General features: G+C 43.5%; 1 protein-coding gene and 1 long non-coding RNA gene across 5 annotated transcripts; both read right to left on the bottom strand.

Moving 5' to 3' along the window:
• Positions 1–1254: 1254 nt before the first annotated feature.
• LOC118601604 lies at positions 1255–6348 on the bottom strand. 2 transcript variants are annotated; one of them, XR_004950354.1, is made up of 3 exons: positions 6103–6348; positions 4505–4577; positions 1255–3695 (listed from the first exon to the last, which is right to left on the bottom strand). It is a non-coding gene; the product is annotated as an uncharacterized LOC118601604 (long non-coding RNA). The 2 variants fall into 2 exon arrangements; XR_004950353.1 differs by having other exon boundaries at positions 6158–6348.
• A 2308-nt stretch (positions 6349–8656) lies between these two features.
• ZNF502 (zinc finger protein 502) lies at positions 8657–19584 on the bottom strand. 3 transcript variants are annotated; one of them, XM_036218872.1, is made up of 3 exons: positions 19503–19584; positions 13715–13828; positions 8657–13174 (listed from the first exon to the last, which is right to left on the bottom strand). In XM_036218872.1, exons 2-3 carry the CDS (start codon positions 13767–13769, stop codon positions 11601–11603), a joined length of 1629 nt encoding a protein of 542 aa, XP_036074765.1. In that variant the 5' UTR covers positions 13770–13828; positions 19503–19584; the 3' UTR covers positions 8657–11600. The 3 variants fall into 3 exon arrangements, with proteins under 3 accessions (XP_036074765.1, XP_036074766.1, XP_036074767.1); XM_036218873.1 differs by lacking the exon at positions 19503–19584 and adding an exon at positions 17932–19496; XM_036218874.1 differs by lacking the exon at positions 19503–19584 and adding an exon at positions 19086–19496.
• Positions 19585–24338: the final 4754 nt, after the last annotated feature.

The raw sequence follows: 24338 nt of genomic DNA, 5'->3' as shown, positions 1-24338 counted from the left end.
CTTAATATCCTAATAGGTTTCATTACTGCAAGTCAACCAAGACTGGGGACTTGTCAAAATCCCATCCTTCACCAGCCACATCCATCAGAAATTATGCATTTCAGAGCAACCATATCTGTCTTTCTCCCATTTTAAAACCTAGTGTCTTAATACTCAAAAGTGATTTGTGTGGGGGGTTAGGGAGCCCTGAAATAGACTCTCTCTAGATTCCACAAACTAGTCCTGAAGCCAGTCTGCAGTACTGTCTTTAATGGACACTTACTCATTCTACAAGCCAGGTATGTTTTAATCCGTATCATTGCTTTATCTATCCTTGTACCAACACCACACTTTTAATTGCTGTAAGTTTTAACATGTCTTGGTATCTAGAGGTGGGAGTCTTGAGGGCAGAGACTTTCTCTTTATTCATCACTATATCCTCCATACCCAGAACAGTAGCATATTAAGAGCATTATAAATATAGTTAGAATGAAGGAGAGTGTTTCTCTCGTATATTTTTTTTAACAGACCAGTGCTTGTCAAAGTGCAGATCCTGAACTAGTAGCATCAGCACCCCTGGGAACTTAAAAATGCAAATTCTCGGGGCTTGCCTACAGAATCAGAGGATAGAGCCCAGGATTCTAACAAGCCTGCCATATAGTTTTGATGGTCAAATTTAAGAAATATTGATAAGGCCTATTACATTATTACAATAAGTGGGATAAAATAAAAAATTTAAATATGAAAGACTATATAAAAGGTCTTATTTAAATTTATTCATATTGATGAAGTCTTTACCATGGGTGATATTTCTAACAACGTAAGTGTAAGAGTTACCAGCCAGGCAGCACATCTTGTGATGAAAGACCAAGGTATGTTGGCATGTGAGACATGATGAGCAGTCTTAAGAAAAGTTTCCCCTTCTCTAAACTGAGAACGGTAGGCCCTGTTAATGCTGAGAAAAGTGAGTTGGGGGCCAGAGAAGAGGCTAGTCCTCTTCCCTCGTGAACTGCCCCCACTTGTTCTCAGGACCGGATCACAGGAGCAGGGCTAGACAGGCCAATGATGTGATGCTGGGGCAGAAGCAGGGGTCCTGAAAAGAGCCTGGAACGTGGTGCCCAAAAGAAAGAAGGTGCTGAAAGAATGATGAGGACATGTCAAAAGGACATAAGTGGAGGAGAAGGGATAGGTCCTACAATGAACACCATAATTACTAATGGCCAAATCTGGAACAATCTGAACAAGAAAATAAATAATGATAGTAGTAGACTGTAATCCATAGAATAAAATTCTCATTAAATTTTTATTAGGCTATAAGTAAACTGTTAAGTAAGGGAGACGGAGTAATGATGGAAACAGAAAAATCATCTGGCAAATTCTACAGTAATAAGTTGCAATGGACCACGTGGCAACCTCCAGACAGGTGGTCCTACTCCTTGATACCTGTGAAAGTTAACTTTCCATGGTGAAGATGTCGCACATGTGATTAAGGCTTTCAAATAGATAATCCTGGATAATCTAAAAGCCATCATTAATTTCCTTATCAGAGAGAGAGGCAGAGGGAGGTTAGACAGACAAGGCAAAGTGAAGACAGGCAGAGATGGGAATGATGTGGCTCAAAGCCAAAGAACGGCAGAAGCGGGAAGAAGCAAGAACATTCTCTCCTAAAGTCTTGGGAGGGAGTGCAGCCCTGCCAACACCTTGACTTCAGCCTAATGGAACTGACTTCACCCTTCTGGCTTCTGGAAATCAGAGAACACATTCCTGTTTGTCTAAGCCACCAAGCCTGTGATAATTTGTTATGGCAGCCATAGTAAAAAAATACACAAGTGGTGTTGGAGAGATTCCTCAAAAGATTTGAAAATTAGTGGCCAATATTATTGGAAAAATAATATTTACACAGTTTCAAAGTATCTCTCCACTAGATACTTAGTAATTAGCAAAGGAAAATCAATAACTTTACAGTGGAGAAGCCAGATGCCAGCTTATCATAATGGTCAAAGGTAATATTATTAGTAATAAGTCATACTGACATCATGACCTGATAGGACACAATGAAAAGGGCACATCACTCCAAAGGCCAAGATCTTGCTAGCGCCTTGCTTTTCAAGGGTAAGTTTCAACGACAACCTGTGTCCACTACTGAAGGGGACGGCAGTGGCACACAGTAATGTCAGGAATGTTCATAAGAAAAAATACATCATGAGAACCAACAACAAAAATAAAACATGCTAAACTTTGTTTTCAATAGCCACATTAATAAACTTCTAGAACATCTATAACTGAAAACTAATTAATGGCAGTCATTTATTATATACAGCTCATTTTATTCTCAAGACAACCCTAACAAGTAGCCTCACTATTCCTTGGGGGGAGAGGGTGGGAGAAAACAAGCTCACACACCCATCATGTGTCAGAGAAGACATCAAAGTAAAGGCTACCCAGTACCTAGTCAGTTTTCTCTTAAAACACACTGCCACTTGTTCAACATATAAAACATTCATCCCAACTGAAGACTGAGTCTCAAACTCCTAAGAACTGAGAAACAAATGACATTTTCATACACGTCTTTCCACACTGGTTATATCCCAAATTTTATTGTCCAGCATGAAGCTTCTGATGTCGGACAAGTGCTAACTGTGACTGAAGGATTTCCCACATTCGACACACAAGTAAGGCCTTTCTCCAGTAGGAATCCCCTAATGTTCACTAAGGCGTGCTTGCTTGTAGAAAGTTTTTTCACACTCACTACACTTATAAAGTTTCTCTCCAGTGTGAGTTCTCTCATGTTCAACAAGAGATGAGTTCTGAGTGAAGGCTTTGCCACATTTGTTACATACATAGGGCTTCTCTCCTGAATGAATTCTCTGATCCTGCGTGAGGCATGTACTCTGATCAAAGGCTTTCCCGCACTCATTACACTTATAAGGTTTATTCCCAGAATGACTTCTCTGATGATGAGTAAGGCAGACGCTCTGGCTGAAGGCTTTGCCACATTCAGTGCATTTATAACATTTCTAGCTGGTATGAATCTGCAGGTGTTTAATAACGGAGGAGCTCTGACAAAAGGCTTTGCCACATCCTATGGCTTTATAGGGTTTCTCTCCGGTATGAATCTTCAGGTGCTAGATGAGGATCTCTCTTGTTTGAAAGGTTTTCTCACATTCATTACATTTATAAGGTTTCTTTCCTATATGAATCCTCAGATGTTGGGTAAGATTTGACCTTACAGAAACAAGTTCCACACTCACTACACACACAGGACTTCTTGCCCGTGTGAAGCCTCTGATGCTGAGTGAGAGAGGATCTCTGAGTAAAGAATTTTCCACATTCACCACACTTCGAAAGGTTTCTTCTGCATGTTAAGTCTCTGATGTTTTATTTGCAGTGAAACTCAGCTGGATCACATGCTGCTTGTAACAGTGAAGGGCTATTCATCCACTAGGTTCAGGTTTAGAGGAAATTTTGCTCAAATTCATGATATTTACATGGTACTTTCTCCAAGGTGATTCTTGTTAGAGTAACACAGTTCTCCTGGGAAAGTTTATATGTGTGCACGTGTTGTCTTCTCAGTCATTCCTGTAGGATTTCCCCTGTTTCTTGCTCAGCATGCATCTTCAACTTCTCAAGATGTGAACACCTGAGCCCAGGCTCTCTGACTCGCTGCATCTTCCTCAAGACATTTAACGCTGTGCCATCAGGGCTGGTCTTCTTGCCTGAAAAAAATATTCACAAAGAAAAATGTCCTCTGTGCAGAACTGGGGACCTGCATGTGGAGGCTTCATTTTCATCCTCTTCTCGATAACAGAGAAAGGGGATCACAGTGATGTGGGGGAAAGATTAGAATAGGCGATAGGGAGAAAGAGATTCAGTAGTGTCTTGTGAAGTCTATAATATTCCTTCTAGTGATTGATCCTAAAACACTCAATTACTAATAATCCCGCTAATTTTGGATCAAACAGTGATAAACAGTAGGAGAATGTGACAGAGATAAGTATACTAATCTTGTGTAAATTAAGCATTGGGGAAAATTACCACCCACCTATAGTCTTTACACCTCAAAAAACAGGTGAAAATAAATTATATTTCCTTAGGTTGCCTATAAGCAATATCTTGGCAGACTAGTGATAATTGAAAGTTTCTCTCTCAAGAATTCAAAAGTAATCTAGGTTGTAACTTACTAGGTTCATTTTATCAATTTTTCCTTATTTACTCACCTGATAGGTGTCTCTTTGGATCTCTGTTTCTCTCCAAAACATTCAGCATCTATAGCTCTCCCCCTAGGTACAACTGGGAAATCTCTAGAGCCCTGCTAACTTATCTGTACTGTAACCAATTACTCCATAGCCTTCTTCCAAAACAGGCCACTCTCACTCTGATCTGAATAGGTTGGTGCCATTTCTGGGTGGTTCTGTGTTTTCAGTCTGAAGGGTCTAGGTACAGTGTCACTTCGGGTCTGCCACCACTGCTGAATGAGCACCCCCATAACAACCCATCCTGAGCTCTTTACTTAGATTTCACTTACCTAGTGACAAGCTGTTAGGAACACAAGTACCATTGGTTTCTCAGGGACTCTTCCCTCGAGGAATGGCAGGAATCTGAGGCACAAAGGAGAAAGAACACCTATAAATCATCGGCCTACTTCCTCCATACTCTGGATTCAGGGGGATCTAGGACTATCCCATCCCTAACCAAATGAATACCATTGTTCTCCTAGAAGACTATTACGAAGGACAAAAAGTCAATGAGTGGGTAGACTTCAGAGAGATGTGACAATGCACAAAGAAAGAGGGCAAGTTTTCCTAAAGAATAAGAGTCCTGGAGTAAAAAGAGTTAAGGTCGGAGCCCAAAGCACACCTTTCCTATATCTAATGCAGAAGCCACTGACTTCAGAAGTCAAAGACGGTATGACAGGAGAGGGCAGTGAGACAAGCCCTGGATTGAGTTAAGAGGTCGTGATTCTAGTCTCTGCTCTGCCACTGACTTGTTCAATGACCTGAAGCAAGTCACTCAATTTCAACTGTGATTTTTTCCTTATCTGTGAAATGAAATTGAAAAACTAGATATCTTAAGTTTCCTTTAGTCTCAGCATTCTGTGATGCTTTGGTTCTAAAGACAGGGGACAAGAGCAAAAACCTTAAATCAAGCCCTTCCGTCGGTCTTTGATTGAAACTGGTTTTTCAACATTTTATTTGAAAAGTACTAACTGAACAGCTACTACGAGTCAAGCAGTGAGATCACCTCTTGAGAATAAGCTGAGTCAACAGCAGGGATTCTCCCCAGCAGTTATTTTCCACAATCATAGGTGGAGGGATTTCAGGAAAATAAGACTGCCTCTGTGTGAAGCAGAATCTCCAGAAAGGACAAGGGGTGTCTGCTGGAAGCAGGGCCCCTCTTAAGAGGAAGGTTTTAAGAACCACTCTGAATAGAAAGGAACGAATGCTATTAAAATGAAGAGACCTGGTTTCCAGTCTAATGCAGCCCAAACCACCAGCATCTTATTTGACATTGAACAAAGAATTTTCAAACTTCTAGTAAGATTTTGATATTCTTGTCAAATGTGAACCACCACACCTTTTCCTTGTGGAAAATTCTTCTTAATGTTTCCAAGCACTTCTTCCTAGACATTCTGAAAGAATTTCACACGTCTCTACTGTGGCACTTTCCACCCTGCGTTTTAACAGTACATCGTCTGCCTCCGCTAACCTTGAAGACAAGCATAGCATGGGCTCGGACTAGCACTCTAGGGTTGAATCCCTGTTCCACCATTTATTAGCTAAGTGATCTTGGGTAAGTTACTTAACCTTTCTGTGCTCCAGTTTTTTCAAAGGTTAAATGGAGATGATGCTACTACTTCAAAGGGCTGTGAGAATGCATAAATGAGTTAATCCATGAGGCGTATGTGCAAGTTTGCCGGCTGGTAAGCGTTCAATAAATAGAATCTGCTGTTAAATAATTATTGAGTCTGAGTCTTCACACAGTACCTACTCTGTTACTATTAGAGAAGAATAAAAATTTAATGAAAGGTAGGCGGTAGCTTACATACGGTACACGCATTCAACCCGCACAACTTTGTGAAGTGACAAAGCAAGGATGGGATTCGATTCTGGGAAACTGTAGTACCTAGAAGGTCGTTTGCTCGCTCAAATGCATACACGTGGAACCCAGGTCTCCTTACTTTCAGAGCACGGTTCTCGAACAGCTTTCTCCCGTCCGTCTCCAGGGCGAGGGGGCTCCAGCCCCTGGGCCTCCGCTCGCCTGGAAAAAAAAAAGGGCGCTGCGGTCCGCCCGCCCCGGGTCCAAGAGAGGTGCTGGGGAGGAGCCGCCGCAGCTAGGTAGTTGACACGGTTCAGCCCAGGGCGACACGCCCCTCGCGACTCTGGGCCGCCCCAGCCACCCCAGCACGCCCCGGACGCTCCCGGCTGGCGTGACGTCACCAGGCCGCGCCGCCGTGGAGAACCACTGCCGCCTCCTCTCTAGGACGGCGGGAGGGAGGCTTCATCTCGGTGGTTCCGCCCGCGCGCAGAGCGCGGAGAGTCGGTGCCCCGGAGCCCGGCTGCGGGAGCTGTGCGCAGACCCGTCGCCACGCGCCTCTTTCGGACTAAGGAGGCTGAAAGGGGCCGACCACAAGAGCTCTTATAACGGGTTAATTCATGCTACAACACATGTATCGTCCTAAAACCGTTCCCACTGTCCTTTGGAGGTCTTCTCACGGCTTTCATAAAACTGGCTTCGATCTTCCTTACTCACATTCTCGCCAGTCAGAAAATTGGCTTTCTCTCAGAAATCCCAAACACCCTACTGCTCTGGCATCTTCTTCGTTCAACAATTGGCCCAAAGAACAAGAGCTCTGCTTCGGGCTTATGTCCCAGATTCTCAGTGTGTGAACTTGGGCAAGTTACTTTACCTCTCTGGGCGTTTCCTCAGATCGTAGCGGTACTAAATGTCATAGGGTTGTTCCGAGGAACAAATGAGCTTAATTCATGTGAGTAAATGTTTGTCCTGTCGTGTTTAAAAACCCCAGCTCCAGCCAGTCCCCGTTCTGCGTTGGCTTCCTGACCTTTCCAGCCCTCCATAGTGCCCCTGTCCCCCATCTGCAAAACTTCGGATGTTGCTGGTCCTCGTTCAGGAAGTATCTGCACATAAGGGCTCCCCCCTGCCAGGTGTAGTCCAGGGATAAAGGCATGGGCACCAGGCACCTGACTCACTTCCAAGCGTTCCTGTCAATCTGCAGGCCCACGAAACAGGGCTGCGCGCTTAGTACCACACTCCTCGTGGGCAGCAGCAGACACCGAGTGAACACCTGAATAACTGGATGAGACGCAAAAGACCACTTGCTCAAATTTTCAGATGGGCTGCTTTCCCAAAATGGAGTCCCTAATTTAGAAACTCCAATTAGGTGTGCAGATGCCGCAGGCTGAAATCATCGCTAATCATCTTCAGCGAAAACCCTTGTAGAAATGTCAGCCGACATGCTAGGGAACAACGCCGCGCTAGCGTTTTTACCAGTTTCATATTCTCAGCACTTCTGTGGAATCATAAGTTCCTACCCCAGCCTAATATCGCACAGGCCAGACAGCCTAGACCTAATCATATTTTCCCTGTTAGGCTTCAAAGAATGTCTAAATTGGCAGGCTAAGCTGTGTGGAAACTAACCATGGGGGGTGGTACCCCAGGCAGGACAGGATACTAATCACAGGAATCTGGCTTAAAGCAGTTTGGGCTGAGCTGATTTCACTGAAAAGTGGAAAATGGATGGGAGGGGTGCACACCAAAATCATTCCACAAAACTGTAATAACCTTAGCCCTGCTGTGACCAGTAGCTGAAGGAGAGTAAAACTGGAACCACGTGGGATAAAGGCTAGACTTCTGCTAGGAAGAAAGATGCAAACTCAACTTATTTCTCACCCTCACTTACATGTAGGAAGGTCTGACACTGAGGGCCAAAAAACTTCTTGATCTAAGGTGAGCTCCTCCCATCCTCAAGAGTAAGGCAATGTTAGAACTTTAAGCAGTCAATATATTTGTGTCTTATAACACAGTAACATGTAGCAGAGGTACAATCAATAAAGTAAAATCTGAAGGGTGAGAACACGAGGTTCAATTTCACTTTTCCCTTTTGTTGTTTTGAGGATCTAATGTGACTTTAGCCCTTATGTTCTTCTTAAGTCGGTAATGAAATTTCAGCACTGTGCATAAGCAACACATTCCAGTTCTATTTCATTCCGAAGCCCAAGGAAAGCCATGAGCTCAGTAAGTACTTCCACGGTGGGAATCCTAAGCTCAACTGCTATCCCGTAGGGCCTGCATCATTGTTCTGCTACTGCTTATTTTCATAAAGATTCCAGGTGACGTAGCTATGCTTCTATAGCTGCATGCATTTCCCTCTTCCTGTTGGCCCTGACACCAACATATCTGAAAGCACTTTGTAAAACTATAATAGGACATTTACACGCCTAATTTACAACAAAAATTTTTTTTTGGCTACAAAACATTTCCTAGGGGATCCTCTGCTTAATATAACCACACACTCCATATCGTGAGAAAAGGTTCTAAATTCTTGCTCCTTATAACACTTCATGGACATACTCGTGTACTCACCATACCTCCCTTCTGCTGGTTAACTGTAGAACTAAGTCACAAGTTGGCATGGAGAAATTCTGACTCAATATTTTAGTTGAGCTCGACAAATATTTATTGAGCAACTTCTAAGTGCTAGACTGTAGATACAAAGATGAATAACTATCACATGGCCCCTGCCCCGATGGAGCTGACAGTTCAGTTGGAACAGAAAGATTTGTAAACAAGTCATCACAATGTGTGTCACATGAAAATAAAATGAAGATACAAAATACATAAATAATTAAAAATAGGTGAGGTCAAAGACAGCTTTAAGGCAATGTTGCCTGCACACATTTCTAAGTGACAAATGGAGCTTTCCAGGCAAGCAGAAGGAAGAGAATTTAGGTAATACGGATAGTACATGCCAAAGTAGAGTTCAATGGTAACACAGAACCCCAGGAATCTGCACTATGGAACAGAATGTGCAAGGCAGGGCTGACAGCTGAGAATGGCAATATAGGCACAGGCCGGAAGAGACCTTCAGTGCCTCTTTGGGGGCTAGAACTTTATTCTGAGAGAGAACAATAGTGCTGCCACAGTTGTCTTGCAAGGACCATCTAGTAGGGCAAAAAACTTGGAAGACTGGTTAAGAAAATATAAAAATCCCCTAGGAAATAAACTGGGGAGCTGGACTAAAGCAATGGCAGTGAAGATGTAGGAAACAGTATCAACAGGATACAGTGGTTGATTGGATATGAAGACTCAAGAAGAGGGAAGACTGAGGAAGAGGACAATTCTTAAGTTTGAGGCCAAGCAGAAGTGACTCTGTACTTGGTGGGCCAACACCTGAGAACAAATTAGGAACAAATATTTGCAAGTGTGAGAATAGGGGATGAAGGCAGTAGAAAGGTGATGAGTACCTTTCCTTCCTGTTTCCCCAGGAAGTGAATAACGGCACCACTCTATTAGCTTGAAGAGTAAAAACTCAAGAATTGTGCCCATTTTAGAAAATATTTCTAACAAGAACTTAGACATTTTTCACCCTTAAGGTTTTACCATTTTTTCCTCAAGAAAACTCTCCTTATCCTTCCTCATCTCCACTCAAGACTCCAGAAACAGCAGTGTATAAACATTACAGTAAATACCTACATATCAGGAAGTTCCTAAAGTTTCTCGTGGACAAAGATTAGAAAATATTAATCCAACAAATAAATATTTATTGAACATTTACTACGTGCTAGCAATATGTTCTATTGTGTTATTTTTTCATTTGGAAAGTATAAATACCCTGACATTTGCTTTCAGTATACTATATATATATATATATTTATAAGCATAAAATAAAAACTTTTCATTGGGTTATTTTTGCCAATAAGGTATATTAATTTACTCAAATATAAATTGTCCTGTGCCAGGCTTTGAGAACATAATCTTCACAGCTGGAGAGAGAAAAGTATATGTGACATTTCTGCCACATTCCTCTTAATGATAATTAAGGGCTCACAGCAATGGTTAAAAGAGTTGCTCTGGAAAAAAATCAATACTGAACTCCAGTAATCGACCATTCCAAAATCATCTTGCTTTGTTATTAGTAATCATATTTTTTAAAAAACTGCATAACCTTCAGAATATAAAAATGATTTCAAATACCATTCAGACTGTCCTCACCTAACCTTCCAGATCTGAATCTCTGGGAAGCAGTTAAGAACATAAAAGGGAGTGGGGGGATAGAGGCAACACCTGCCCTTTCTCTCAAAAGAATAAAACACCATCAAAGTCAGTGGCCACCCATGACATCTTGGTTTTCAGGGATCTGAAAGAGGAAATCCTCTTTGGAGTTCTTTCCAAATCCATCCCATGAGAAATGTTTCCCCAGATACTCTGAACCGGCAGTGAAGGTAAGTATGCAGGAATAAGAAGGGTCTGATAAAAACAGAAACATCTGAGATCTAACCAATCTGTGGTCATAGCCACCAACGGCATGACGACGTGAAACCCAGCCCACACTGCTACAGTGACCAACATGTTCAGAAGGGGTGATCCAGCAGCCTCCAACGGCAACCAACCCGAAAAGCTGTTTTCCTTCATCGCTTATGCTTTCTCATCCCTAAAGGCCATTGTTTGGACACTGTTAACCTTAGTAGGTCCCCCTTCCCTGGTCATCATGACGAGCCAAACTTACAAGAGGCAGGTGCACACCTCAGTCCAGAGCAGAGATGTTGGAGGCTTGCTCAGTCATTTGCCGGATTCCTGCCGAGGCCTCATCACCAGCAGTCCAGCACAGGCCATTTCCCTCCTAGGTAAACCAGTATTCCTCTGGGACAAAGGCTGGGCCTTCCTCTCCATGGCCTTCTGAGCAAATGACTCCCTTCCCACAAACCGGCATCAAAAGAAGTCTCTTTTGACTTATTTCCTTACTAGCCCTGAGTCACCCTCCAGCTGGAAAGGATCAGGGAAGATCTCCCTCACCAACAGAGCCTTTTTTTTTTTTAACCAACAGACCAGACCTATATTGATCAGCCCAGTTCTTGCCACTTATCTCCTTATTTGCTGAATGAACATGGGTTGTCTTTTACTTGTCTCCCCTTCATGGGACCACTTCCACAGGCTGAGCAGCCTCCCCCACAGTAGCACGGGTAGACCTGCTGGAGACATCTGGAGGCTACTCAGCATTACCTCAGGACTGCTGCCGCCTCCACAGTGACAGTGTTTGGAAAAGCGCCTCGGCCTGCTGGTCAGTGAACATACAAGTTTGGAAGGTGGAGCAGGGGTGTGTAAGGGATCACATGTGCTAACTTAACAAATGGCACCTCAAGGTATGGGAGTCACATGGGGAGATGAGTGGCAGCAGCAGGATTGACTGAAAAGCAGGAACCTTCTTTCTACCCTGTTCTCCCAGATGCTCACCTGTAGGTTCTGCATTCTCCAAGTCCCCAACTACATTTCTGTAAATGCACTTTTGAGTGCAGTTAGCCAAGGCTCCTTCACCCTTCACCCCTCTCTCCGCAGCCAGATTACTAGCCACTGTTTCTAGAAACTGTCAAAACCTACTATCAGGTTCATTCACCACTGTGAAGTTTCTGATGTCTAAAAAGGACTGAACTATGTCTGAAGAATTTTCCACACTCGATGCATTCGTAAGGCTTCTCACCAGTGTGAATCCTGTAATGTTCACTAAGGTGTGCATACTTGCGGAAGGTTTTCTCACACTCGCTACACTTATAAAGCTTCTCACCAGTGTGAGTTCTATGATGTTCAGTAAGAGACGAGCTATGAGCAAAGGCTTTCCCACATACTTTACATTTATAGGGCTTCTCTCCAGTATGAATTCTCATATGCTGAGTGAGGCAGGTGTTCTGATTGAAGCCCTTCCCACATTCATTGCATTTATAAGGTTTTTCTCCAGTGTGACTTCTCTGATGCCGAATAAGGCAAATGCTCTGAATGAAGGCTTTACCACACTCAGTGCATTTGTAGGGTCTCTCCCCTGTATGAATTCTCTGATGTTTAGTGAGTGGGGTACTCTGAGTAAAAGCTTTCCCACATTCCTTACATTTATAAGGTTTCTCTCCAGTATGAATTCGCAGGTGTTTAATAAGGGATGGACTCTGACAAAAGGCTTTGCCGCATTCCTTACATTTATAGGGTTTCTCTCCAGTATGAATTCTCTGATGCTGGGAGAGATTTGCCTTTGTCTGGAAAGTTTTCCCACATTCATCACATTTATGAGGTTTCTCCCCCGTGTGAATTCTCTGATGTTGTATAAGATTTGAGTGTTTGCGAAAAGAAGAGCCACATTCATTGCATAAATAAGGTTTTTCACCAGTGTGAATTCTCTGGTGATGAATGAGGTGTGTGTTCTGATTGAATGCCTTCCCACACCTATTACATTTATAAGGTTTCTCTCCAGTGTGAATTCTCTGATGTTCGCTGAGATGTGAATGATTACGGAAGGAATTCCCACATTCCTTGCATGTATAAGGTTTCTCTCCAGTGTGGATCCTCTGATGCTGAGTAAGAAAGGATCGACATCGAAACGTTTTCCCACAGTGCTCACACCTGTACGGCTTCACTCCAGTGTGGATTCTTTGATGCTGAGCAAGGAATGAGCTACGACTAAAGGCTTTCCCACAGTCTCCACACGCATATGGTCTCTCTCCAGTATGAGCTCTCTGATGCTGGGTAAGGGATGAGCTCTGCGTAAAAGATTTTCCACATTCATTGCATTCCCAAGACTTCTTCCGTGTGGAGAGGGTCGGGCATTTACTCTGATCTGAAATCTCACTGGTGTGTCTGCCGCCTGTCTCCCACTGGTGTAGGCTCTCTTCTGTAGAAACCCTGAGATGTGTAACAAGGCTTGAGGTCAAAAGCAACCTTTTCTCAAAATTATATTCTTGGTTAATCATTTCAGGAGGTGCTTCCCTGTGGATGAAAGTTATTCCCCCAAAACCTCCATCCTGGAAAAAGCATGGCCCAGGGACCTCTCTGGGAGGGTTCTCCTTCATGCTCTCACATGCGTATTTTTCTTCAAATGTAGAATCCTGGGATTCATCCTCTTGGAGTCTCTTTCCTACTATCCCTGGTGAATCCATTTCAGAGACATCCTGCTCTGGAATAGGCTTGTTCGCCCAACCTGTAAGAAACCATCAGAAAGAATATCTCTTGTGCAGGGCAGAATGGAGGCCCCTGAAGTTCTGGGACCTAACTTTTATAGGTCTTAATAAGGATATATTACTTGTCCCAATAAAAGTGGGACAAGTAATTCAAAGTTGCAAATGGTGGAACGGATTTGCGTCAGGATAAGGTGATCACCATTAATGAGGAACTCCATAAAAATGGCAGCTACACACACCCAGGCAGTGAAAGCACCAGGGATGACGGAAATGAGGGGAAACCAACCAACAACAACAGGCTAATGACTAGGGCAAGACAGGAAACGTGGATGGTTTATATTTAAGGAATGGGGAATAGTGGGAGAATGTAAAAGGGCAAATGTAGGAAATGAGAGAGAGAAAAGGAGTACTGGCAAAAGCTGGCCCAAGAGACGCTTACCCACAGCCACCCTCTATCTCCCTAAAAGAGGGTCATTTTATCTCCTGAGCTTCATTCGGTTCTTTTTGTAAAACTTCCAAAGCCCTGCTGTTTCTCCCATTGGTTGCCCTTAATCACTCACCTGGACAAATCTCTCTTCTAATCTCTCTCTCTTCAGCTCCTTGCATACTCAACATCCAAAAATCTTCTCCTTGCTTTAAATGTAAAACACTTCAAGGTTGGAAGGCTGGAAGTCCTGCTCACAGGGGAAAAAAAAAGGGTGGAGGAGGGGATGTCACTGTCCGAGTAACAGAAAATTGAGAAAGAGCTGCCCCCTAAGGATACTATCTAATAACTCACACAAAATATATCAGGACAGCAATGTAACTTCGTCAGTAAGAATCAGAGTTGGCTTTCAGCCTTCTAGGTTCACAAACTCCCTTTGTCAGCAGCCCAAGAAGTAACAGCCAGACAGACTAACAATGATGTTACTTATAATGATAAAGATAACTATGAAGTGGATAGGAATATTCATGTTAATTGAAACACTGTCCATTATACTACAATCTATGTGAAAAGTGAATAAAATAAAACCCTGCATGGGAAAATGGCCTAGAGCAAGGCTAACAAAGTAAGTCTGATCCACCCACTTCCACTGCATGCTTGGAACTGGAGAGTAGTTAGAGAACTCTGCTTGATACAACCTAGATACATGGATTGTCCTTTCTTCTAAATGTCTTATCAAACAGATTTCTTTAGGCACAGTTCAACATAAGAGTGTAGACTGAAGTTTAAATAAAACACTTTGTCAAATAACTTTTGACATATAAAAGAGCTGCAAAAATAGCACAGTTTCCCGTGTCTGCAATGTCAAAATCACAACTGTTTATCCAAAATGTCTCTCCATATAACCTTGACATGAGAAGTAAAATTGGCAGCATTATTTCAAGGAAAAGGGGAGACAGAAAGACGGTTTTAGCATAATCGAGAGCTCAGAAGGCACAAAAGAGCTTCCTTCAGCAGGCACAGCCTGCTGAAGTGCACAATAAGCCTGGTCCTGTGGGCTTCTCATAAAGGCCTGTGTCTCTGTGGTGAGTTTTAAAAGTTTAAGAGAATCCTATCTGGGATTTCCAGTTTCTCTTCCACAGTAGGGACATAAAGGGAACCCAGCACACAATCCTACGGAGAGTCATGAAGCTGAGAGGGGACTGGGTATGATCAGCTAGATGGCAGAGAACAAGTCAGACATGCCCCCTGCCCAGAGCTTACATCACAGCTGGACAAAGACATAAACCAGTAGTAACAAATACAGGGATTATGTAAGTGAGAATATGAGGTGCTATGGAATACCTAGCCTGGGAAAGAGCATCCCTGAAGAAGAAATAAACAGGAATTAGACAGGTGAAGGAGAAAAGAATATACCAGAGAGATGAAAATAGAATATACAAAAGGAATCAAACTCAATACCTTAAGAGAATGAAAGAAATCCAGTAAGTCAAAGTATTAAGCACCAGAAACAAGACATGAAGCCTGAGTCAAGCAAAGTGCAGATCAAATACTATCCTGCAAACCATTTTAAGGCATTTACCCTAAAGTGAGCAGAAAGCCATTGAAGGGATTTGAAAAGTTTGAAAAAAGATGTGACATTATTAGATCTGCTGTTTTTTTAAAAAAAAAAACACACATTCTGTCCATAGCAACAGAGAAAAGACATATTCAAGGGGTGAAGAGGCAAGATGAAGGCTGAAAGATCTCTTGGGCAGTTATTTCAGCAGTCCAATCAGGGACTGGACTACCTAAGAGACAGAATCCACAGGACCGGATGAATACTGGGGCAGGGGCCGGGGCGGGGAGAGGGAGAAGTCAAAGATAATTTGCTGGGTTTTGCCATGAGTGATGACAATATTCTTTAGTGAGACTGGAACCCTGGTTTGGGGAGGAAGAAGATATATTTAGTTGTGAAGTATCCAAACAGAAAGTAGGCGTACATATTTGGAACAGAGGAGAGAAATACGTGCTGAAAACTTGTATTTAGAGTATTTGTCATAAAGAGAGTAACTGAAATTCTGGGAGTAACAGATGAAATAATCAAAGGGCTGTGGCTAAGAAAACCTCACCAATGAGTTTACACACTTGAGAGGAAGTTTAACTTTGGCTTTTGATTTTAGTGAGTCCTAATCCCCGAAGAGAAATAAATAATTTAATATATGATAAAATAAGCATTTATAAAAAATTGATTATTTATAAATTATGTTGGGACTATTGCTTACCTACTTGAAAAAAAAAACACCTAGTGAGATTCATACCTCACACCATATTTCCAAATAAATCTAAACTGATTAAGCAGTTAAATATAAAAAATAAAACTGCAAAATAAAATATTAATAAATAATTAAGTTTAGGGTTAGAATGGCCTTTTCTAAGCATTATGCAAAAAAGAAAAAACCACAAGACAAAACCAGATAAATCTGGTCACAGAAAAGCAATAGTCTCTATATCCAACAATCTAGAAAAAATTATTTCAATTTATACATCAAGGAATATATATACCTAACAGATAAAAGACTTCTTTTTAACAAGAAAGGAAAAGATGAATTGAGAGAAGAATGTTTAGGTACAACAAATAAACCAATATTACAAAAGGCCAATAAGCATATCAATACAAAGTTCCATTTCAGTGGTAATCAAAGAAATGGAAAGAATGAAGAATCGATTTTTATATCAAGTTTGAGGGTTTGTTTTGTTTTTTAATGCTAAAACTCAAGACCAGCAAAGGAGCAGGAAAAGGGAGTTTCTCGCACATCACAGGGGAGCATGTAAACTGGTATCATCTTTCTAGAGGTCATTTGGCATCTTAAGTTGTAGGATCAGATGCAGTTGGGACATAGTCATTACCATTTTGTGGGAACAGGAACTCAGACAATACTCATCATGTACATATAACACAGTATCTTAGAAGACCCTCAAAGTCATCAGTATATGTCATAAAAATGCCTACATACTTTGACCCAGTAATTCTACTATTAGAATTTTCTCATAGAGAAGTAACTTCCCAGAGAGAAAAAAAAACTGAATCTTTTTGTTACTTGTAAAAAAAAAAAAAAAATCCCCACCATAGTTGTTGGAAAACACAATTTTCTAGTGAAGCTTAGCAAACTATGGTACTTCCACTTGGTGGAAATTATATAAACATTAAGATTAAAATTAAAAATAAAAATGTGACCATTTGGAAAAATGCTTATGTTATATGTGAATGGGAAAAACTCCAGGATATTAAAATTTCAAGTAAACATAACATATATGTATGTCAAATATACATATAAATAAGATCAAGGAGAATTAATCAATCATCAATCACTATATGGTAAAAAATGATTTTTCCTTCTAGTTCCAAATTTCCTCTATTATCTTTATTTTCCTTTAAAAAAAAAACTAACTTAAATCTCTAACAATATCAAATTCTTAACCATGATCACCTTGATTACGCTTATGGTAAACTTTTAAGGCCTATATTTCTGTAATGCTTGAAAATTTTCCTGCACACACACACACACACACACACACACAAAAATACTTCTGTAATAAAAGTGAAAAAATATAAACAGATGAGGAAAGAGATTTATGTACAAAGATATTATTATAATTGTAAAGAAAAAACAGAAATAAACATGGATAGCATATCAGTATGAGATTTTGAAACTATTAAAAATCATGTTTTTAAAGAATATTCATGATGAAATAGTTTGTTAAAAGAGGATACGAAACACTAAAACAAAAATATGCACACATATATCAGCACTAAGTAAGCATTGAATAAACAGAAACAATACAGATATTTACAACACACGCACACACACACACACAACAAAGGAAAACCAAAATGTTAAAACAATAGTCCCTAGGACATTTAACAGGTTGTTTTGTCCTTTATATTCTTGTATTTATTTTATTTTCTCTATAATAAACATGCATTACTTTTGTAGTCAGAAAAATAGTCTAAAAATGAATCTCGCTCATGGGTTTTAATATCCCAAAAAACAAATCAAAACAAAGGCCAGATCCCAAGGATATGGTATTGGTCTCCCATTCAGAATAAGATTAAAGTGAATTGGACTGAGAGTCAAGAAACTGCTCTGTCATAGCCTATATGACTGGGCCTGCACGACAGGCTACTTAATTAAAAAAGGTGACAAATCAGATAATATCCATGAGTCCTTCCAGCTCTAACATTCTGTAAATCCTTGATTAAATGAGTTAATTCATATGAAGCATTTATGAAAATCTGCCACAAAATAGGTACTAAACGGGTTAAACTAAAACCTGCGGAGAAGAAAAGGCATCTTTGTAACCACCACTTGCCTTCAACTGTGGATGGATCATCTTAGCAGTCAGCAGTTCCAGTCAAACTGCAAACTTTTTCTGTAAAGGGCTATAAGGTAAGTATTTTAGGCTTCGTGGGCTAAACGAGCTGTTACTGTCTCTCTGTCACTACTCAACTTTTCCTTTATAGTCTGAAAACAGAACTTGACAACATGTAAACAAATGAGCTTAGCTGTTTCAATAAAACTTTACAAAAATAGGTGGTACAAAAACATGGGCAACAGTTTGCTTACTCCCTGGTCGGTAAATTCTCCAGAAAAAAAAAAAAATGTACAGATGTTTTCACAAGTGCCTAATGTAGAATAATCTCATTTTCGGTGATTTTAAGATGCAAAAAGGTTCTGTCTGAATCCAGATTTGGGGTGAGATGAGTATTCTGGTGAAGGGTAAAAGGAAACAAGCTTTTCAATAGCTTCAATCCGTTAAAAGTAACAAGGAGCTGGCTTCCTCCTCATACCCTGCAAGTTTGTTCTCCGCTGCTACCTCCTTAACCCCTCGAAAATTAGCTGAAGGATTCTGGGCAAGCCAGGTGGTGTTCTTCAAGAATCTGAAACCACGATTCTTTCAATAAGACCACACTTAAATGTACACTTTTTTGGACTTGTAAGTTGGCCAAAAGTAACATACTCAGGCTGCAGCTGCACGCTGGCTCTACCTCTTCTGCAATCTTAGGTCACTTACTAGCAATGTGTCCTTGGACAAATTATGTAGTCTCTCCGTATGTCAATTTCTTCGTTAAAAACTACAAGCAGTTGTTGTGATGGTTAAATAAGTTAGCACAGCTGCTTCAAACAGTGCCTGGTACACGTTAAGTGCTAAATAAATGTAGTATAGTCATAAAAACCTGCTCACATATATCTTATCTTCCAGCCCTAGACTGAAAGCATCTTCTCATTCGGTAGGTTTCAACGTCACTCATTCTGTAACCCCGCCCCTGGATTCCGTGTAATACTGCCAAGTAACGAGTAGCAGAATTTTGATGGAAAACGCTGACGTTTGCACACGTGCTATCACATACATGCTGTCAACTGAGCCTTACACAGGAAGGCAGGGATTACTAGACAGTCCAACTTTAGAAATCAAACAGCTTCTGGATCCCCGAGAATTACAACCCAAATCTCGAGAGTCCCCACCTAGTGCGCTTAGTACTATTTGCCGTCTCCTATTACGACGGTCCCTATAAAAGTTTCCGAGCTGCAGGACCGAGTGGGGGAGGAGGTAGCTGGCATCAAGACCGAGGACTCTAAGCCCCGGGATTGCGTTTCCGAACACGGGTCCTAGCTCTTGACCATTTGTCCATCACACAATCGTCATTCGTTCGTTCGTTCACTCCACCATCTTCTCAGCCGTCTGCTCTGGGCCAGGCCCGGCGCTGAGCCCTGGGCGAACGCAGCGCTGAGGCCGCCGAGAGTCCGGACCGCAAGCGCGGGCGACGACCCCGAAGGATGCGAGTGGGGAGCAGGCTTCCTACACCAGACTCCGGCCGGCCGCCCCCGAACTGCTGCCGGCGGAGCCGCTCCGTTCTCCTCCCTGGCGCCCCGCCCGCTCACCGTGAGGCCCGGAGACTCCCCTCAGGGCGGCGACCGCGGCCGCAGATGCGTCCGGAAGCCCTGCACGCAGGGCTCCCCGCCGCGGCCGGAAGAGCAGCGGCGCGGCCGGCATTGCGTCACCCGCGGCCCCGCCCCCTGCCCCGCCCCGCCCCGCCCCGCCCCGCCCTCGGCTGCTTCTCTAGGAAGCCGGAGGGCATCTCGGTGGGTCCCTTCAACTCTGGGACTTGGTTGGTCCTGGTTTCACTGCAAAACCCTGCCGTGTTTGTGATGTCCCAGCAAATACTACTTTGGTTTGGAACAGTGACTACCTCATCTCTCAGGAAAACTGTAGATGGGGGCGTTAGAGTTGGAAAGGGTGCTGGGTAGGAGTCAGAATGGACCATCTCAGAAAGGGACTAGAATATTTTATCTTCTAAAAGCCCCCGACTAAGTGCCTTGAATGAGCCATTATTTAGTTAGACTAATGGACAAATTCCCAATCTCGTCTCCCACATACTGACCTCAACCAGCAGCCAGGACCTACCTGTGTCAGTAAAGGACAAGGAGGACAACAGCGATGCCTGGGATTAGGTAAGGACATAGGCCAGGTGACAAGCGGTGATCTCCAGAGAGGCTTGTTGTCAGCAGGTAAGCGTAACAGCTGAGTTGCAGGAGATGAACAATGGCCTAAGACCCCCCTAAAGCACCAACAAAAATCTCTGAGTTCTCTGTTCTTGAAACACCAGGGAAGACTTGCCCAGTGCCAATTCCAGACCTTTTGAATAAAGTTCGAAGGCCTTAGCCTTGCATTCCAGGCCCTCCCCGACTTGACACTGGTCTCCCGTTCTAACCTTGTCTCCCACTGCACCCCAAATGACACTGCCTGTCTTCTCCCAACACATTGCCTTTCCACCACTGTGTCTTCGCCTACCTCGTTCCCTTTACCTGGAATGCCCAACCTCCAAGCTGTCAACCCTTTGAAATCCTAGCTTTTTTCCAAACCCAGCTCAAAGGCCACCTCCTCCAGGAAGCTTAAACAGTTGTTTTATGTCTTTTTGAGCTGTAAGCAGCCTTTCCCTCACCAGCCTTTTCCTATTTCAGTTTGACTTATACTTTGATTATCTCTTTCCATAATTCACCCCACTTGATTTTGAGTTCCTGGGTGACAAGCAACACTTAGCTGGCTAATACTTTTTGTTCCTGGGAGCGTACCTGAGAGCCATACCTTTCCCTGCTTCCCATCCTCACCATTCCCTGGGGGAAATGGTGCAGTGAGGTCTGGCCTCCATTTTTTCTCCTCCTTTATTGCCCCATCCTATGTAGCTTTAGAGACAGGGCTCTCTGAATTTTCTTTCCTTGAGCCCTATTCTTCCAGAGGGCTGGATCCTTTCTGAAGCTGTTGGCTGATGTGGCTTCTACCTGACACTGAGGCTGGGAACAAACATAGGCAAAGGGTGAAGGTGTCAGGAGTCTGAGGCTGCTGGCAAGTGGGAACAGCCATGTGTTGGAGGTTGGAGGGTGTTATTGTACAGATGCACTGGAGGGAGGAGACCCACATTCTGGGCTCAGCTCTGCCATCCGCCTGCTATGGACTATGGGGCGGGTCACTTAATCACCTCTCCTTGTCCACGTTCATTTCCGAGCCGAGCTGGAGCAGAGCTGGGCACCTTTGGGAGCGCTGCTGGTTCTGAAACAGCCCACTGGAGACGGCCCAGGTCTATGGGGAATTCAAGAGGTATAGATATGGCTTTGTTCTCTTGACTTCTGTCTCCAATCAGATTTTAAATTCAAGAGGTAGATGCAAGGTCCTCTTCCATTTTGACCAGAAACTCAAGGACTCTCCATTTCTACAACACTGATTAAATGTTAATCATTTGGAAATTTGGGGTATCAAGAAATTCTTAGCCTGACAATTTTGCAGTTGTCAAGTTGTCAAATGTAGACTTGTAGTGTGCTATGATTTAGGGAGCTTAGAAGGCTCACCCTGACATTTAGAATACCGTATCCCCTTTCGAATTATAGCTGACTTTGGAAATAACCCAAGCAGAGAAGACACATAGGATCGTGAATCAAACGGATCTTCACAGACAGAACTGTACACTGAAGTTAACAGGATGAACTTTAAAATCCTGTCCATCAGAGTAAGCAGTTTGAGCCTCTCAGAACCCCAGACCCTTGAACAGAAGACATGCTTAGAGTGGCATCTTGAAAAGCATCAGTCTTCTCTCACCTAAACTCACCAGGCTGCTAAGGGCTGAAGTCCCGGTCTTAGAGCCTGTTCCCTCCCCTCTATACTGTATAGGTTAACCTTTTCTTAAAAAGAAGAGTATAGTTATACGTGTGTACATAAAAATATTAAAGTAATAATCCTAACCATCTGCCACTTATTCAAGAAGAGATGTATTACCTTCAGACTAAAAGAAAAACATGACAGGAGGAATTCGGCACATGTAAGTATGTATAGTAATGTTGATTGTTGCCCATGACCATGATGAGCTGAGTATCAGCCCTCTGGATAACTCGGGATCTGGTCCTCTGTCAGGCGCAGATCTGCACAGTCCACATCTCTGGCGGGTCAGTTTTAGAGATTTTACAAAACTGGAAGGTCGACACTCAAAACATCTTTGGCCATTTACTTCCAGGTCAGTTCCAGCATGAGATATAGTTTCCCTTTCAGTCACTAGTAGGCAAGACACGGGTGCTGGGGTCAGTCACCGACTTGATTCTGGGAACAGGGAAAACCTGGGATAAGTCGTAGTTACGACCTTGACTATTAGCACAAGCTGTGCAGTGTACCAGAAGTAGTTGGAATTTCAAGGACGATCCAGAGTATAAGAAAATCTTTATTTCCTGAAAAGTACTTCCCCATGACTCCTTTGGGCAAGAACCGGGGTACTTTCCCTAATTACAAAGGTCTCTTTTACCAAGTGGAGGTGTAGGGTGGGCACACCAACCCAGGCATTCAGGAGAGCAACTGCTAATCTCGTGTGTTTCCGAAACAAGCGTCTGAAACAGGCTGTGCGTCTCCTTGACACTGCTGGGTGTGAGACTTGGCATTGTGTAAACTGCCAGCTGCTTTGGACAGAGACCTGGGAAAGGATTGCTGCGCTGGAAAAGAATTCCGATGGGCCTTGTTTATGTGGCATGCCACATAACCTTGATTTAAGTACAGTTGCCAAGACAATGTGGCCTTGAAACTGGCCATACTACCCGCGTGAGCGCGTGCAGGCTGCTGGTGGAAGGGAAATAAGAGAGCGCACCGGGCAAGCAAGACCAGCAGCTACCGCGGCCTCCTACCGACGGGCTTCGCCGGTTCAGATAAGGCTTTTAACAGTCTGCAAAGGAACTTGGGAGAGGTTTGATAAAAGATAAATTTCTCCCCAAAAAGGTAAAACCATGACTCTTACGCAGATATAAAATGAACAAATACGTGTTAAAGATTGTGTTTAAGCCATTATTAATGAGGGACCCATTGAGATGTTCCAACCAGTTCAGAGAAGCGCAGGAAGGAGACGTTTACACGGCCTGACTTGGTACCCTGCCTCTTAGCGACGAGCACGAATTACCACGGGGCTGTGGGGTAGGGGCGCGGCTTGGAGAGGGCGTGGCTTTCGTTAACCACACCTTGCATTAGTTCTAGCTGTTGGCGTGTCCTCTGCTATGAATGGTTCCTCCCCAACTCCTGCCCCACAGTAAAGAATGTGCACCACAGGTGAGCAATGCGAAGGGGTGAGGCCGGCGTGATAGCCTGGGGCTGCAGACCTGGACAGTGGAGGCAGCCATGGGAAGGGAGGGGACAGAAGGAGGCATGAGAGAAAACTGCTAGAGGTGACCTGTGTGTCCGTCCATCCAGGATGTGACGACTAGTTGGGTGTGCAGGACAACGAGAAACTGGGTGATTCAAGAGATCTTAGCCCAAGTGCTTTGAGCATCACTGACATTAACCCAGAGGAACAGGGGACATTTGGGAAAGGAGCAGGTGGTTGGGGATTTTAACCATATGAAATGCTGGCAGTTCTTTTTCATAGAGCCCCTCAACAGGCCCTGGGAAATGTCACCTTAAAAGCTCGGATGGGGAATTGGGTGGAGTCCCTGGAAAGATGTGGGACCGTGGGAGGCACCGGATCAGAGAGAGGAAGGAGAGGGAGGGATGAGCAAGAGATGGGGTACTCATGTCTGCTCCCTCCCTGCTCGGACACCATGGCTTGGATGTGGCCCTCTCTTGTAACCACAGCTCCTCTGGGAGGCCCTTTGCCTCAGCTCGAGCCACACATTCTCTCCTTGTCCCTTCAAGGTAGGGGTGGCATAGACGCCAGCTGTCGCTGGCATCTGGGGTCCCACTCGCTCCTGCCAGACCTCTGTAAATCTCCCCTTCACTGAACTCTCAGCCTCTTGCTGGGGCTGGCATCACTGGCAGCCAGGGCATCGGAACACTGGACTGTGTTTTGTTTACCAGATCAGGCCAAGTCGGTGTTTCAAGCTAAACACCGCTTAGTGACAGAAGCACAAACATTTCATTTATCCATAAAGCTTTCACACTACAGAAGGAGCCAGTGCGGAAACAGTTTTGGACTCCTGGACACCCCAGCCCGCACGGACCGAGCCCTTCTGAGCAACCAGAGTCCAGAGCGCACAGTGAGCGCCCATGTTCGCCTGGTTTTCCAGAGGCACCCATCTAGGCACAGCTGTCTCCCATCGGGTTTTGAAATCCCCTGTACCCTTTAAGGTTCGACTCAAGTGCCAGTTTCTTCACTCTCTGTCCTCTGAACGTCCCACCATTATCCTGGGCTTTCCTGCCACCGGGATGCCTTGCTTTGTGCTGGTCTTGCTTCCCCTGCTGGACTCTAAGGGCCAGGA

Source organism: Rousettus aegyptiacus, unplaced genomic scaffold (genome assembly GCF_014176215.1).
Source record: "Rousettus aegyptiacus isolate mRouAeg1 unplaced genomic scaffold, mRouAeg1.p scaffold_m13_p_4, whole genome shotgun sequence".
Taxonomy (NCBI): domain Eukaryota; kingdom Metazoa; phylum Chordata; class Mammalia; order Chiroptera; family Pteropodidae; genus Rousettus; species Rousettus aegyptiacus.
Note: the sequence above shows the minus strand (reverse complement) of the source record. Positions and strands in the feature narration are given on the sequence as shown.